This window comes from Drosophila mauritiana, chromosome X (genome assembly GCF_004382145.1).
Source record: "Drosophila mauritiana strain mau12 chromosome X, ASM438214v1, whole genome shotgun sequence".
In the NCBI taxonomy this organism is placed as follows: domain Eukaryota; kingdom Metazoa; phylum Arthropoda; class Insecta; order Diptera; family Drosophilidae; genus Drosophila; species Drosophila mauritiana.
The window spans coordinates 6,754,357-6,771,661 of record NC_046672.1 but is presented as its reverse complement, the minus strand read 5'-3'; the positions used below and the strand labels follow the sequence as shown (position 1 = coordinate 6,771,661).

Here is a 17,305-nt window from a genome sequence, read left to right as displayed (position 1 = left end):
TGCAAGTTTCTGACCTGCCAAAGTGGCTGCCTTTGGATGCTTTATAATGTATGCCCATTGGCTAGCCTGGAATTTGTTGCCAATAAATTATATGCAATTGGGACACTTGTTGCATACATTTATTTGCCAATCTCTTGGCATGCAAATTTATTTCAATTGCATTTAATTTGTGCGGATTAGCACACACCGTCGTAAGCCGTCACGGAAAGGGGTCCCATTTTTGGGGGGATGATGAAGCATCCCCAATTATATCAGAAAAGCCACAATTTATACCGACTTATTGGCAATTTACAGAAGTTAAGCCGTGCCGCAGTCGTAATAGGCTTTAATTTATACTATTTATCCTTACGCCATACGAAACAAAAGACAAACTCCTTTCAATAACACGCAAAACCTTAAAACGAAATCCTGTTTGGCTGATGGAATCCACCCCCGAAAATGAAGTTCACAAGTGAACGACCTTCGCCGTTGGAAAATTCGCTTTCCGCTAAAAGGAAACTTCCGCCCTTTGTGTCCTTTGTGTCGTCATCTTTGGAATCCTTTGGCTTCCGCGAATGACGCAAAAAACTTCAAACGTAGGTCAGTTCTAGTTGAGTTGGGATTTTGAGAACGGAATCTGAGTCGAAGTTCCTTTGTTGGGAATCAGGAACAGGAAGCAGGAACAAAGGACCTCGCTCTCTCTCTCAGACTCTCCTTACTCAGCGCTCTCTCGCTCGGCTTTCTCTCTTTGGGTGGGAGAGATCCACCCCCAAAGGATAATGACGCAGCAGCCTGGCGAGAGCGGATTTCCCAGGAAGCATTTTAAAATTTCAGGGTTGACCAGATTGTTTTTGTTTCGGGGGTTGTTCTACATTATCCACATTATTCTCTCATTCTTCGTCCCTTCTTTTCTGTCTGTTCCTCTGCCATTTCTTCATCCTCCCTCCCTTCCGCGTTTTGCGTGCAGCATGTGGCACACGTTTCGAAATTGTTGGGAATTTACGAGAATTTTCCAAATGCGTCTGCTTTGTTTACAATCAACTCGGGTTTTGGTCTTGGCAATGACCTTGAGCATCTGGTATGCAGAGCTATTTAAGATCTTAATCTATATATATTTTCAAATCACATCTGAAAAAACCCCTTAAATTGTTTTAAAATAATTTTCCATCAGTTCAAGGCTAGATAGTACCAATTTTTAATAGGAAATATATAAAACACGTTTTACATTGCGCAACCGTAATCGAAAGATAAGAATTTTTTGAAGACTAAAACAAGAAAAACATAAAGTCCAGGTTGATGACTTAAATCACCCATCACTTTGAATAGGCTTTCAATGTCACTCTTACTATTCTATCCCCTTTAACACCATAACACCTCTCAGTCAACCTTCGTTCCTATCTATGTTTGAAAAAATTATAATTTCTATGTTCTTTTTTTTCAATCTTTAAATAAAGACGGCATCGACGTAATGAGAGGGACGAACAAGTGATAGGGGGACAGGCCAAATGTGACAGTTGAAATGCTGATAAAGAATCGACACGATGCGATTTAATTCGATAGATTCAGGCCTTAGACTCTCTCTGTCTCGCTTTGTGAAGTAAAAATTATTTAAAGTAGGGAGTTCTTTCTTCTGACAAGTTTTAATAACATTAACCACGATTTTTCAATCTTTTTTTGCACAACTTATCTATTTTGGCACAGGCGAAATTATACCTATTTTTGGCCTCTTATGGGCGTCTCTGTCGCCGAGATCGTGGTGTCCAGCTCGAATTAGTGTCGCATGCCCAATGATAGCGCCTCAAGGCGATTTCAATTTAAGCAATTACGCAACTGTCCGTCCGTCTGTCTGTCCGTTGAGCTGTCCGTCCGTCTTTTAGCGGGAGTAGATGTTTTTTCTGCCCCAGGTTGCGCTCTCTTTGAGCTTAATCAATCAGCCGCAAATTGAGCTGGCTTAAATGATCTCGTTCAATTGCCAAATGGAGGAATGTCAAATCCAATTCCGATTGATTGCGTTCGCCGTTCGATCGGAGGTCACCAGATCGTCGTCGGCTTTTAAAAAGGCGATCTTCGCATCGCCCTGGGAATTCTGCTAAAACCAAACTGTGTCACCGTCCGACGACTCAAGGTGTTCTTTATGGGTCTGACCAATTAAAAAAATTTACGGAGATTCGTGGCATTCAAATACTTTGATGACACATCTCTTTCGCCCAGAAAATTAACGTCTATATATTAAAAATTTGAGACGCATTCAAATTGAAACCTTTACATTAAATGTTTCTAAAAATAAAATTAAATCAAGCTCTTTTGTAGGGTATGCATGGTTTTCTTCAATAAAATAAAAACCTTTTAGGTTCACTCTCTCGAATTGCGCAAGCGTGGCTCAAAGAGAGGAAATTCGTGAGAGAAAATTTCATCGGCATTTGATTTACCTGCTGTTCCACTGCCAACCGTTCCCCGCTCAGTTGTCGATCCGTTTCCACCTGGTTTCGGATCCCGCAAATAGAAAAACAAAATATTGTTTTTTTCTCGGTATTTGTTTATATATTTTTGTTTTTGGTTTTCGTTTTTACCTATACTAGAGTGTCTGTTTTGTGTGTCAGTTACTTTGTTACAACTTATAATTAACGACAAAAAAAATTAATGTAGTGATGCAGCTCTTTCGGCACATATCTCTATCCGCCCGATGCTGTCAGTGCCGTAAGAGCCATGTGAGAGTGAGGAGCGCCGCTGCCACGCCCCATTCCAGTTCCAGCCTTCCAGCGGCATTGCAACCGTCCGTATCACAAGTATAGATGCAGCTGCGATAGTCCATGCGATCGCCCTTGTTTCGCACATAGTCACAATAGTTGCCCATGTCCTTCGAACTGCAGAACCTCTTCGCCCCGATTCCACCCTCAAAACGACCAACGTGCTTCACACAGAACTGGGCGCCGTGGACACTGGAACAATTTTGGGGCTGGATGTCCGGTATGTCGTATCGCTCGAACCACTCGCCGCACTGGAACGGATGCTCCGTATCGCTCGTGTCGCACACGTAGCACTCGATCCCCGATACCGTTACCATTTGCAGGCTCATCAGGAGAACGACGAGAGCAAGGCTTGAAAGCCAGCCAATGTGGGCGTGCTTGGGCGGCCACATGATTACGTCACAGCAGTACGTTTTATGCTTCTCTACTCTAGGTAAATCAAACAGTCAGCGTCGTCAGCAAATGCCAAGTTTATACTGGAACTGAAACGCCGCTGCGACTCCGTTCCCGTTCGTTTCGCTGGCCAAAAAAAAGAGCGAGGAGAGCGAGAGAGGAGGCTTGAGCGGCGAAATTTCGGCTATTTTCAAGCCAAGTTTAGCTTTAGCAAGATCTAGCCAGTTTCAGAGGTCAGCATAGGTCAGCCAATCAATTTGTGGTTATTTTTAGACGTAGGGCTGACCCAAACAATAAAGCTTAACTATGAAATACTATCAGTATATCAAAACTTAAAATCATCAACACAATTTGCACTTCATCCAGAGTTTGATACATCCAGAGGTCAATAAAGGTCACTGAATTCAAAAACGGTGTGTCAGATGATCGTTAATTATTTGTTAGTTATTTTGAAAGTATTTTTGTTAAGACTTAATTTCCGAATTCCAAATATGTTAGCCTCTAACAGAGTGTACGGCTAATAAACCCCAAAGGTCTGGACTCCAAGTCGGGCGCCAAGTAAGTCTATGTATATTATTGGCATTTTCACAACACGGTTGATAAAGAAAGAACCAATTCAGATACGACTTAATATAATAAGCACATGGCTTACAGTTTTGTCTATTTTAAACCTCATTCAAATACTTTTGCCATCACTGACGCTGACTCCGCTCTCTCAAATCGTTTGTTTGTTGTTGGCTAAACGGGTTGCCAGGTAACAGGGCTAGAGCCTCTAGGGCTAGATATGGTATATCCATATATCCTTTTCTGGCGCCCTGGCAATCGCTAATCGGCAATAGCTATCGCCGGGCCCATCGGTTATCGGCATTGACCCCACCTGAAACTTGCTGTGCAGCCAGCAACAGGTAAAAGGCACTTAGTACGTGACGCGTAGAGCATAAAAAACAAACAAACGGGCTCACACAGAGTCCCAGTGCACAGATACAGATACAAAGATACTTTGCCTTTGTTCCTCTGCTCTGTCTCCCAAGTTGATGGCTTGTGTTGGCATTTTTGGTATGCTTTCTTAGGTGGTTTTACCATACGCTCACCTAGACGGATACTGAGTTTTTTGTATTGAGCCTACAGTTCTAAAAAAGTTATTAAGAAGTTTTTTACTCAAGATACTCAAACATTAGTTTGACTGAATCATAATAAGCCCTAGAAAAGAATTTGTATACTGAGGCCAAATTTTTTTAATCAAGCACCCTAGGGTGTTTCAAGCTTCGAGTTCCCTGACTTCCTCTGTATACTTGTTTCTTTTTTGTGGAGTGGGCAACTTCAAACCAAAACGAGGGCATTCAACTTTTTTCTGCGTTTCTTCTACTGATTCTTCGACTCGAGAATCTTCGGGAAAAAAGAGAGTGCGGGGAGCATTGTCAACCGATCAAGTATACCAGTACCATCAACCAATTGGCCAGCACAAAAAAAGTCCAAGACAAGCCAAGCCAAGCCCACGACTTGGTAATTGAAAGCCAAGCGGGTTTCTCATTTTGGACTGATATATGGCTACACCCGTAACTTCGTCGAAGAAGCCAAGATTGGAATGCTGCCAGAAGGGAAGCGATTTCACAATATAGCCGACCATTCTACATTAAGTCTTTCCGATCCGCACTTGTACCCATGTTTCCACCTCATTATAAGTACTCCCTATTCAAGTCTCCGAACATGATCTTCATAGGGCATTAACGACCAGAAAAATGTTCGTTCGTAGAGATCTGTAGGAACACGAAGGAGGGGAAGACTCAAGTGGTACATGAATAGTCTGGAAGATCGCTTAGACACTTGAATGTTTCCTAGATCGTTTTTTTTTTTTGGTCGTTTTAATATCATTATCTTCAGGTTTTGGCTAGAATGCGATGGAAGATCACTTTAAAGCAAGTCAATGCTCTTTTGATGTCTGTCAAATTGATCATTTAATGAATCTACATATCAATTAAGGAATTTAAAGAATTTTTTTATAATTGTATTCGCTGGTTGTGAAATAACAATAATTGCTAAATCTTAAAGTTTTGAGTATAGTGTTCTTGACTTCGTACTTCTTAGAATGTCTTCTTATAATGGAACACCTTAAAAAGATTTAACGATCTTTCTGGAGTTCTTTGAAGGCCTTGTGCTCCGTGCTAATTTTCCACCGAAAGGAACTCTATTTTGAGCACCTCTACATGATTGTTCTCCAGCCTGCCTGATGAATTTCCAGTACCACGGATATTGACGATCTTCGCTTACTTGAAAACATATGCGCGGACTCACTCTATTTATAGAACCCTTGCGATGGTCCACGGACTCTGGTATTTTCCATACGATTCCTTTTGATCGTCGAATGTTCTGCAAATTGTTTTTTACTTGCACACGAACAAAGTACATACAGAACTGATAAATATGTTATGTTTATGTTTATGGTTCTGTTTTTTATATAAAAATTAACAATACTTATAAATTTGATGTTTAAGTACGCATTTTTAGTTTCTACGTGGGCATAAATATATGTCACTCTGAGTATCTTCATTCATATTTTTCTCTGTGTAGTAAAAGCCAGACATAAAAGGAAGCTGCAGTCCCCCTTTATCAACCCCCTTTTTCTCTCTTTTCTTTCTCTCTCTCTCTCTCTCTCTTTCCCATCCCTTTTAAGGAAGCAGACCAAAAAGGAAGTGGCAAAAACAGGAGCAGCTGCTGCAACAAATGAGATTTGCACATTTGAGTGAGCGAATTTCTCTGAGAGGAGCGCTTCTTACCAAGAAGCGCAAACACACTGAGATAAAAATAAATACAATTCCACGTTCGTGCTCCTGCTCACGTACATGAGTCCGCCGATATCGATACCACCGATACCTGGTTCCAGTACCTTTGCGGCTTATGGTCTGGTGAGGAGGGAGTGGCGGGGAGTGTGTGGTTAATGGACCGATTGCGACAGACGTGACACTTGGCCAAGTGAAAGGTACCACCAATGATACCTGTGTCCGCATGTTTTCGGTATTTCGTGTGGGTACAGTATGTGTTAAGAGAATGTATCTGTTTGCTGACAGTTGATTGCACATGTGCGAGTCGATTTAAAAGGTAAATATCAAATGGAAATAATCGAGACATTTAATTAAATGGTTAAGTTATGTGACATCTGTCTCTACGCGGGCATCTCTCTTGAGCGGACAACGGTTTTGTCGAGTATTTATGCTGCGGTGGGTGATACAGTCGTGTTACAAATACGTAGACCCAAAATTTCAAACTTCAATTCCAGTTCAATTTACTCGCTTCTCATGTCCGTGGCAATGACAGCGCACTTAACATTTTTTCCAACCTCTACAGTTTTTTTTTCTTAGGGGGTAGGGGGTTTTAAGGTAAGGTTTGATTTCGTTTTTGTATGCCCGAAAGTGCGCAGTTTATTGTGGCCCCATAAAAAGGCCATGTCAAGACGAGCGAGACCGAAAAAAACCTTAATTTAAAATTAAAAGCAACACGAACTCGCCGCATGATACCATGGAGATGGGAATCGGGGAGATGGGAACACGACCGATTTCTTTAGGGACGGAACGTAAGACAAAACCATTAAAAGGGCGGGAGAATCCAGGCTGAAATGCGGTTGCAATGCCAAAAGCACTCCCCACCACACACACAGCCGCATAAATCGCTGTAACTTGAGATCGGACCATATATTGAGGGGCATAATGGTAGGGCAGGCCAATTGACTAACTGACTCAATGACTAACTGGCTGACTGACAGACAGACCGAAAGTGTGCGCACACGCCGAAAGATTTAGCAAAAAATCGGATCCGATATCACTTGGTTTTCGAACCGAAACACGTTCTTATCGGGATCCATACGTCGGCGTCCCGAGAAACCTATGCTGAGGCAGGGAAAATGCATAGACCATTCCAAGATATATAAACAAAACATTAAAAAGGCGGAGGATCGGCGAATATCAATGAAATAGAAGAAGTACATGGTATGTTGAGGCAGTATCTTGCCATGTTATGTACACACAGTGCCCCTAACATTATTGACAACCAAATAGAAGCTGGGCTTATATTGTGCTTTCGAAATCATTACCGAAAGTATGAAATACTGTATATGAATTCCTATCCATCAATCAGCTATAATTGTTTAATAATAACTCATGGGCTATAGTCTTTGACGTTTTGGAATGTTTTTACCACCCATTGTTACCGAAGATTTCTCTTTTATTCTCAAATGCTTTGTATAACCATAATTTGTATCCAAAATCAGGTTTATTGGGAATAATGCATGTATAATTTTTGGTGAGCTCAACTGATTTGATAATTTTCAAAACCAGAATCGCTTAATCGTTTTCTTATGCAAGGTAAAATTTCTTGCAGTGCAGATATTAAGAATTTCAAGTTATTCCGTACCTTTGCGTAAGCCAAAACAAGAGATACCCGAAATAAGTGAACAAAAAACGAAATTGGAGTTAGCCAAGCAGGAAAAGAAGCCGAGCTATCTGTAAAATAGGTACGATGGCTCAAAGACTTATCAAGAGGGGTTGGAAAAAACATATCTCCTGGGCAATTGCTGCTCCAATTTTAGTTCATTGCTAGCGATCAGTTTAATTTAAGGCTTAATTCGTTTAAATAAACAAATGTGGAGAGCGGGAGAGAGAGTGAGAGCGAGAGCACAAGAGAGAGTTGAAAAAGAGCGAATTAAACAACAGAAACTCTCAGCTCAGTTTTCATTAAAAACGTAAAATCAAAAATGCTTACGCACGCTAGTAATTGAGGTTTCATAGCCAGCTGTTTCGCTGCAAGCGCAGCGAGAGAGCACAGCTTGGAACGGAGAGCGGAATGGCGCGGAATGGGAAATGGAATGAGAATGGAATGGGTTTTGAGTTTTGCTGTGAAATTTGAAAACCAAGCGGCAGTCGACGGCGACGGCGACAGCGTGCTACAAAAGCCATTGCGAGCGTCTACGCGGCGCTCGAAACACAGGAAAATTACAAGAAAAATTCGAAACACAGCGAAAATCGTGGAAACCCCTTGTACACGACACACGGAATTCGACCGGATTGCTTAAAGGAACTAAAGTACACATTTTTTTTTGGAAATTTCCATTTTGCGTTGGTATTTTTTGCAGTGAGTGTGTGTGCGCGGTTTTTTCTTTTGACAGTCATATTTCGAAAATATATTGTTTAAGGCCCTGTGGGCTGCATTCGAGAACCTGTTTCATGCAAATTCTACGGCCACCTGGCAGCTGATTCAAAAAATAAAACAAAAATATTTAAAGTAGAGGAAGCAGTCCCAAAACAAACACACACACGCGCCATGCTGTGACAAAAAATCGAAAATATAAAGAAGAGCAGCAAAACAAAAAGCCAGAAGAAGAGCCTGACAAGACAACGGAATTCTGCGTAAGTCTATCACAAAAACGTAATCAAAAATATCCAAAAACAAATGTGGGGTTAAAGCGGGGGAATGCATTCTTCATCTTGCCAACGAAAGCTGCCCAATCGAGAGAAGAAGCTTTCGAGCCGAGCTTTCGAATAACACCGATGACTTCTGAAGAACGAGAAAGCCCAGCTGGGCGACAGGGACAGAGATAGAGACATTGGGATTAGTTGTATAACTATAATACGATCCCCCGAGATTAAGCGAGATGTCAGCCTCGAGGCATCATTTTGATTAAAGCCCATTGGAGCCAATTGGATCTGATCGACAGTCGTCGAAAGTCAGGTGATATCAAGGACGTTTTGAGGCTCTGATATTGTCAGTTCTACCAGAACTCTAAAACCGAAACTATTATGCCACTCTACGTAATAATAGGAAGTATATATATCAGCATTGTTAAATGACAGCTTTACTTAAAACTGAAACTTCTCTTTACGATGAGCCAGCAATCGTAGGCGTTGTTTTGGGTCACTACGTCAGTTATAGTTAGCAATAATTAATCTTGCTATGATACAAAGATTTGTTTGCAAATGTAATTTTGCTCAACTGGAAGTTTACCAGATTTTCTTATGATATTTTAAATACGATTTTTTATTGTCATGATTTACGGTTGTGCTTACAGTGTTTTATAACTTCAACGATGCTCTTGACCCTAAGTTTTCCCAAAGTCTCATGAATCTTTTTTTCCACCATTCTTCTCATTTCCTTTTTTGTGGTTTCTCCTATTAGCGTCCCATGCTTCCATCTGCCCCTCACCAGAGTCTCCACTCTTCTTTCGTTTCCTTATAATTTCCCATGAATCTTCCCGACATTAGATGTCCGCTTTAGAAGTTAGCCGTCTGACGGGTTCGGCGACATCTATGGCATCTCTGCCATCCCGAAGATGCTCCCTACCGACATCGCCCCCTTCCCCTAAGCAACAAATTCTTGCCCCCACCAAACGGAAATGGTCAATTTAAGTGACGCAGAACAGTGGCGACTCATTGTTTCCGAGCATGTGTCTCCAATCAGGGAATCAAATAGGGGGAGGAGCACGTAGTGGGCACTACTATACCTAGCTAGCCACCTTCGCTCACTCCCATTCCTCGTATCCCTATTATGAGCACGCTACGTTGCGGTTTCTGCATTCTAACGATCCGAAACGATACCATACCATACTATCCCATCCCATCTAAACCGATCCGATACGATCCCACAAGAGCTGCATGCAAGTTACTAGCCGCAGAAGTGGATGACCAAAAAGGATGGCAGCGTGAGCCGATAGCTATTTGTTATATATATTTGTAAACCCATTCATTTATCATCGAATTCCATGTACGTAAGCTGAAAAACTGGTTACCCTTAAAGCCAAATTGATTGGGCAACAAATATTGGGTCTTGTGAAACAGGTTGTTTAATCTCTGGATAAGTTTAGTTTTTGCCACTTTCTACAGAGTATTGAATATCGTATTTGACTGGCTGTCATTTTGAAGTCTTGCAGCGAAAAGTGTATTAGCTGTTTGCAATACTTAACTTGGTTTCGGCTACGGGGTTGCATTTAGGTATCTTACTTTAGAAGTATCATAAGGTTAACCTACAGAGGTGGTCAAAAGTATTTACACAACGAGCTTTTTTTTCAATTAGTTGACAATTGAAAAAAAAGCTCGTTGTGTAAATACTTTTGACCACCTCTGTATGTATGTGCTTATTGATGCCACCCCTAGTATTTCTCACACACGCACAGCCGAAGGGCAACTTCCGCTCTGGGGACCAGCTGCTAACCAAAACCAAACAACCGAAACCCAGTAAAACAGCAACCAAACCCTAATGAAAATGATTCAACTCCGCTCGGCTCAAAAGCAACTCGCTGTACAGTCGAATGCATTTGAGTTGACGTCACAACTTCAAGAGACAGACTCCCGCAACAAATTGAAACAAAGCAAAGAGACTAGAAAAAAACCCAGATTCCAAATGCAATTGCATTGCAGTTCTCGTGTTTGTATTCATGTTAAGGTTAAGCATGTTAAAGCTTTCAAAAGACCCGACAACAAAGTGGTGTACGGACGCTAGGGAAATGAACAATGACAATCGCTAAGTAAATTTGCAAAGTAAAATCAGTCACTAAAAATTAGAAAAGTGAAACGATGTGTTACGAAAAAGGGAAGTATGTACATGTTGTACCTTTTTTAATTTTAACTAAAAGTTATTTATTATTATTTGGTATAGATGTGCGAGTAGTTCTCCAATTTGGGATCAAATGACTTAGCCAGCATTCCCTCCATTTCAATGGGTATTTCAGGGTATTTCAATGCAGATGATTGTGCAGCGACAGCACGTAAATAACATTAATGCAGTTGCGACGACCTTTTCGCAAAACAATTGGCAGCGCTGACACCTAAAACTAGCGCCCACTTTTCGTTATTTTCCCCCCATTTAGAAACCGAAACAAATCGCAATTTGCACAGCGAAAATTCCACCATATACGCGTCTATCAACTGGCAACACTTGCTGCAGTCCATGGGCCCCGCGGCCTTGGCAATGAAAATGCCTAGGAAAAGCAAAGAAAAATCAACAACAAGTGGCAGTTGCCTGTGTGTGCGAGTGTGCAAACGGGAGGTGGAAGGTGGGAGGATGTTGGCCATTGTTCATGTGGCTGCAACTTCAAAAGCCAAATGGCGAAGTCAGCGAAGCGTTGAGGGGGCTGCGGATATAAGGGGGCGGGCTTTTGGGCCAGCAAGGAGGCAATTTATGTGCGAAATGGCTGAGTGCAGTTGGTTTTGGGAGCCTACATGCCATGGAGTTCCTTCTGTGGTTGCAAATGATAAGGATTTACTGACTGCATCTTAGCTGTACAAAAAATAGGGATATATATGGAGAGTACAGTACAGTAAAATACCAATGATGTAGAAAAGTAATGTACGGCTGATCGAGCTGACTCCCAAAGAGCAAAATACAAAATACGATGACAAAGAAACCGAAACGATTTAACATAATTGAGACGGGGTCTTCCAGTGGCGCTTGGGTCAAATGCGTTGCGCAAAGATCGCGAGAGGAACCAGAGCCACTGGAGGTGCATTGCCCCCAGTTGGGTGTCTGCTCGGGCGGACAAGAAGAGAGGAGAAACCAAAGCCGGAGCGGGAGCAGAAATCCGTCTCAGTTGGCAGCGGGCCACACAGGCAAGTGGAGCAAATGGCAATTGGTTACTTAAATGGCGCATCAATTTTCCCAGCCGACAAGGGATCTCTGTGGCTGCTCGGCGGCGTGGCTGCGAGATGTATCTTTAATTGAAATTGAAACCGTCTCAAGATTCTATTAGTTGATGTTGATTTATGCCAAAATACTCACGCTCTGCGCATTTATCAATCAGAAGCTCACAGTTCACCACGAAATTGTACACATTTCGGCGAACTTCAAGTGCTAGGTGTATCTCGTAGTCTTCCAATCAGCGATACGTACTTCACAGATAGCGAGATAGCAGCATTCTATTTGCTAAGTTCACCTACACCGAAATTAAATTAAGTCTAATTGGATCAATTTGATTGTAACTTGTAGACGCCTCTTGAAGACATTTTATAGATTTGTATCCATTATATCCTTACAGTTGATATGCATCGAAAGCTGAAGGCGAAGAGAATTCGAAACAAGACAAGAACCGGCAAGAGAAAGTTAAAATCGCGTCTAGCGTAACACCGTTTCCGTTCGGGAAGACCAAGCACACTGCCCGGAGGAGAAGCTCCCGTCAGATCCTGATCCTTGCCCACTGAGACCCAAGCTGTGCCAAGATGTATAAGTTGCTGGGTAGCCTGAAGAGCTACCTCAAGTGGCAGGACATCCAGACGGACAACGCCGTCTTCCGGCTGCACAACTCCTTCACCACGGTGCTCCTGCTCACCTGCAGCCTGATCATCACCGCCACCCAGTACGTGGGCCAGCCGATCAGCTGCATCGTCAATGGCGTACCGCCGCACGTGGTCAACACGTTCTGCTGGATCCACAGCACCTTCACCATGCCGGACGCCTTTCGCAGACAGGTGAGTTGGGGATTCGGATGTTTCATGTAATTATATCGTAGCATACTTTCGGACAGCTCTTTTAGCCACTCTTAACCCTTTGAACTGCATCCGTTCGTTGAGAGCCTTTGTGGCACTTCCGCTTCATTCCAGATCCAGCACAATTAAAAATGTGTTCCCATCCTCCTGCAGATCGCTTTCAATGCCATTCGCTTGTCTTGCTTAGTTTTATTTTATTTTATTTTTTTATTTATTTTTTGCCCGCCTGTCAAGTTTTCTGTACGCGGGACACGTCCGATCCGACCCTTTGGACTTCATCCAAGGTATCCATATGCACATATACGATATGTGTAGTACAACACTCATAATTCATGCCCGGCCTATAAAGCAATTATAAACTGGGCGTTGTCTGCTGCTGCCTCTTTCTGCTGCGGGCCGCGATTTCTACAATCGGTTGTAGTGGGTAAAAGAGCCAAATCAAGAACACCAAAAAAAACCGAAATTGAATTCCCTCAAGACTGGAACTCCAGTGTCCCCCTCTTGGAATGATCCAATAGAGAACTGGAAGCTTGAAATCGTTTTCTTGCTGTGCACAGCTCCTCTGGGGATTGGGCTCATATTTCATGCGAGGCAGGAAACAGTTTGATAGCTCCCTAAGCCACGATTTCGTGGAAATATTTTCTGATTTTGGCAGTTTAGCCGATCAAATTACCAGCCAAGTCGCACTAACTAAGTGCACACAGAGCGTGCTTTGGAGCATGTGGGCGAATTAAATCAGGGAAACCACGAGGAGAACTCAAGTGCCCGCTTGGTGTGTTCAATTGTGGCTATCTGGTGGAGGTGACATTGATTGGGTGTAGATTACCAGCTTCATGTTGGTACATTATGTATATTTTCTTAAATCACTTATTTATAGAACATTTTTACCCTTTCAGGTTGGCCGCGAGGTGGCTCATCCCGGTGTGGCCAATGATTTCGGCGACGAGGATGCCAAGAAGTACTACACCTACTACCAGTGGGTGTGCTTCGTGCTTTTCTTCCAGGTGAGTCTCGTTTTCACTCCAGAATCTGTATTATAAAGACAGAAAGATGTTGATCTGAAACTTGGTAATCACACATATCAATTGCACATACAATTATCATATCTCTATGGTGTGAGTAAATCTCAAATTTACACCTATCTCGTTTATTCTTCCAAGATTAAGGTATCAAGCTGTATCATGGGAAGATTCTAAGTAATCCTCTGCTTTTTTCTCTCTGTGCACTATGGTATTCTCGTGGTCTCGATTCTTCGACGCAGACGCAATCGCTCGAATTAAGTTCAATTGAGTGCGTGGCATGTGTGGATATATATGGAGATATAGGGGAGTGCTATATGCACTGATAAAAATGTGTGTAGCTGCTTGAAATGCAGGGGTCTTACCATAGCATTGCTTCAATAAAAGATTTCCTTGAGTAATTTTTTGCTTTTAAAGCACCCTTTGATGGCTTCACATTTCTTGCCGTGCACTTGCGATGGGCCTGGGTTCGGAGTGGGCTATGGGTCAATGTATTGCTCAAGCGATATAAACATGAGGCCCAACAAATGTGCTCCGAACTTGCGAAATACCAAATATGATTAATAACTTGCTAAATAGTTTGGGAAACATGAAAAGCAACAAATTCAGCTGGAACGTGTCAATTGCTTCGACAGATTTCAATAAAAAAATGTTTGTCTTGAACTATTGCCATATGTTATGCCAGCCTCCCCACATCAAATGAAACAAGTGTTTTTTGTACTTTACTAATTGTTCTAATACTATTTCCTTATGCTTTCAGGCCATGGCCTGCTATACGCCCAAATTCCTGTGGAATAAATTCGAGGGCGGCCTGATGCGCATGATTGTGATGGGTCTGAACATCACGATCTGCACCCTCGAGGAGAAGGAGGCCAAACGCGATGCCCTGCTGGACTATCTGATCAAGCACGTGAAGGTGGGTGATAGCCAGAGATAACAACTTTGATACCCCGACTGATCGAACTTCTATACTCTCTAATAGCGCCACAAGCTGTACGCCATTCGGTACTGGGCCTGCGAATTTCTCTGCTGCATCAACATTATCGTGCAGATGTATCTGATGAATCGCTTCTTCGACGGCGAGTTCCTCTCGTACGGCACCAATATCATGAAGCTTTCGGATGTGCCGCAGGAGCAAAGGGTGGATCCCATGGTCTATGTGTTCCCCCGGGTGACCAAGTGCACCTTCCACAAGTATGGTCCCTCCGGTTCGCTGCAGAAGCACGACTCCCTCTGCATCCTGCCGCTAAACATCGTGAACGAGAAGACGTACGTTTTCATCTGGTTCTGGTTCTGGATCCTGCTCGTCCTGCTCATCGGACTGATAGTGTTCCGGTAAGTTTCGAAAGTTTCCAAATTTCTAAGAGCGAAGAAATAGTTTTGTATACTCGAATCTTTTATTGACTTTTTATTTATTTGTTGCAGTGGCTGCATTATCTTCATGCCGAAATTCCGGCCCCGCCTCCTGAACGCCAGCAATCGCATGATTCCGATGGAGATCTGTCGCTCGCTGTCCCGCCAACTGGACATCGGTGACTGGTGGCTCATCTATATGCTGGGTCGCAATCTTGACCCGGTCATCTACAAGGATGTGATGAGCGAGTTTGCCAAGCAGGTGGAGCCCTCCAAGCATGACCGTGCCAAGTAGACCAGATGTACGAGATGATGCCCCCGATATGCCGTTCGATATATCAATCACCCTGCCTATTAGTCCCCATCATTTTGTCCGAAACCCGAAATTCCGAATTCTGTTTTGGATTCTTATTTTTATTTAGCACAAATCATACTACTTAGTTGAAACTCGAGACCAGGACAGGGCCACGCCCCAACGCCCCGTTGGTAGTTCTGTGATTAAGCCCTGACCTTTGAACCCCTCCCCAAACGAACCCACTTCCCATCCCCTGCCCACGCCAAAAGCTATCATAAACATGGATTAATCAATGATCACAACTCGAATCGCTTGGCAGAAAAGACAATCCTTTTATTTTAATTTTTTTTATTTTTGATTTTCCATCAATGATAACAAGACAAACAAACAAAACAAACAAAAAAAAAATGATGAGATTTTCCTTGTGTTTTTTTCTACAGACAAAATCTTTTTTTTCCTAATTATAAAATCTAATTTAATACTTAGTTCTTATCTAAAAATAGGAAACATCGCTAAAAAGATAGTAGACCCCAGAAAAATACGAAGAGATACTATTTTTGCATAATATGGAGTAATGTTTGAACGCTTCGGAACAAACCGAAAATATAATAACAAATAAATATTGCTTTGAGTCTTTCATAACATAATATTGCTTGCATTACACATACAGTTTTTTTGGGGATACAACTGAGAATTAAATGCGCTATGTTAAGTTTATTGTGTAGTTTTAGGCGAGAATTGCTAAGGTTTTATATGAAACTAAAATATAATATGAAATAAAAAACTTTTTACAACTGGCAAAAATATGACATGTTTATGTTCGATTGTCCAATATTTTTTTTTTGCTTCCACATAAAAAACTTATCTTGGCTAACTGAACAAAGAGTACGGAAATGTTTTCAGTGTTTAAAGTAGTTGTCTCGGCTAAGCCTGTAGGGTTGCGTCAACACTAAATATTTATCTGAGTTTCAATCCATTTCGTCATCGAAGCCGTGGCATTTTTAGGCACATTTTCTGCAGATCTGGTATATTTCTCAGGAGAGAAATAAATAAATAAAAATTAAATTGGCTAGTTAAAGTGCTTTGCTTGCTGTAAAACGCAAGCCCTACGAGTTACCGCGCAGGAAGAGTGTGGGATCTGGATTTGTCATCAGTCGACCCGCCCATCTGTCAATCAGCTGAAAAACCTTGAATTCCCTGGAGACACCTGCAACAATGGGCAATAAACAGATAAAACAACATTTGGAGACGGCCCAGAAGACGGGCATCCTGAAGATATCCTTGCAGCGGCTGCAAGAATTCCCACCGCAGCTTAGGGCCTACCCGAATGTCCTGAAAACCCTGGATCTCTCCGAGAATCGCTTCGAACGTGTACCCGACGAACTGGGCAAGCTGACGCTAATCAAGCACCTCAATCTAAGCGGGAATCGACTGGTGGAACTCAACGAGGTGGTGGGCGAACTGGCCAAGCTGGAGGTGCTGTTGCTGATGGACAATATGCTGACAAGGCTGCCCAAAACCCTGGCCAACTGCACGCACCTGAAGACCGTGAACCTGAGCAACAATCAGCTGAAGGAGTTCCCCTCCATGCTGTGCGGTCTGAAGCAGCTGGATGTCCTGGACCTGTCCAGGAACAAGATCACCGATGTGCCCGCCGATGTGGGCGGACTGTTTGTGACCGAACTGAACCTCAACCAGAACCAAATATCCTCGCTGGCGGAGGACGTAGCCGATTGTCCCAAGCTGAAGACACTGCGGCTCGAGGAGAACTGCCTTCAGGCAGCGGCCTTCACACCCAAGATCCTCAAGGACTCGAAGATCTGCAACCTGGCCGTCGACGGCAACCTGTTCAACTCGAAACAGTTCACCGATCTCGATGGCTACGAGGTCTACATGGAGCGCTATACGGCGGTCAGGAAGAAGATGTTCTAGACTCGATTCAGATCAATTCCTCTTTTTTTTTGTGTGTACTTTATTTATCAGAGTAAACTAATTTAATAGCTTAATTCAATATGTGTAATGTGTAAAACGTTACGAATAAATCGGAAAAAGACAACT

At 42.6% G+C, this 17,305-nt stretch overlaps 3 protein-coding genes across 3 annotated transcripts; 2 read left to right on the top strand and 1 right to left on the bottom strand.

Moving 5' to 3' along the window:
- Window positions 1–2,494: 2,494 nt before the first annotated feature.
- Window positions 2,495–3,210, bottom strand: LOC117146878 (U-scoloptoxin(05)-Er1a). The gene has a single exon (XM_033313468.1). It carries the CDS (start codon window positions 3,116–3,118, stop codon window positions 2,669–2,671), a length of 450 nt encoding a protein of 149 aa, XP_033169359.1. The 5' UTR covers window positions 3,119–3,210; the 3' UTR covers window positions 2,495–2,668.
- Window positions 3,211–8,015: 4,805 nt separating this feature from the next.
- LOC117146877 (innexin inx1) lies at window positions 8,016–15,896 on the top strand. The gene is made up of 6 exons (XM_033313466.1): window positions 8,016–8,515; window positions 12,133–12,562; window positions 13,477–13,584; window positions 14,360–14,515; window positions 14,582–14,934; window positions 15,025–15,896. The coding sequence occupies exons 2-6, from the start codon at window positions 12,314–12,316 to the stop codon at window positions 15,245–15,247; spliced, it is 1,089 nt and encodes a 362-aa protein (XP_033169357.1). The 5' UTR covers window positions 8,016–8,515; window positions 12,133–12,313; the 3' UTR covers window positions 15,248–15,896.
- Window positions 15,897–16,269: 373 nt separating this feature from the next.
- On the top strand, window positions 16,270–17,303 carry LOC117147415 (leucine-rich repeat-containing protein 57). Its single transcript, XM_033314293.1, has one exon. It carries the CDS (start codon window positions 16,463–16,465, stop codon window positions 17,177–17,179), a length of 717 nt encoding a protein of 238 aa, XP_033170184.1. The 5' UTR covers window positions 16,270–16,462; the 3' UTR covers window positions 17,180–17,303.
- The last annotated feature ends 2 nt before the right edge of the window (window positions 17,304–17,305 follow it).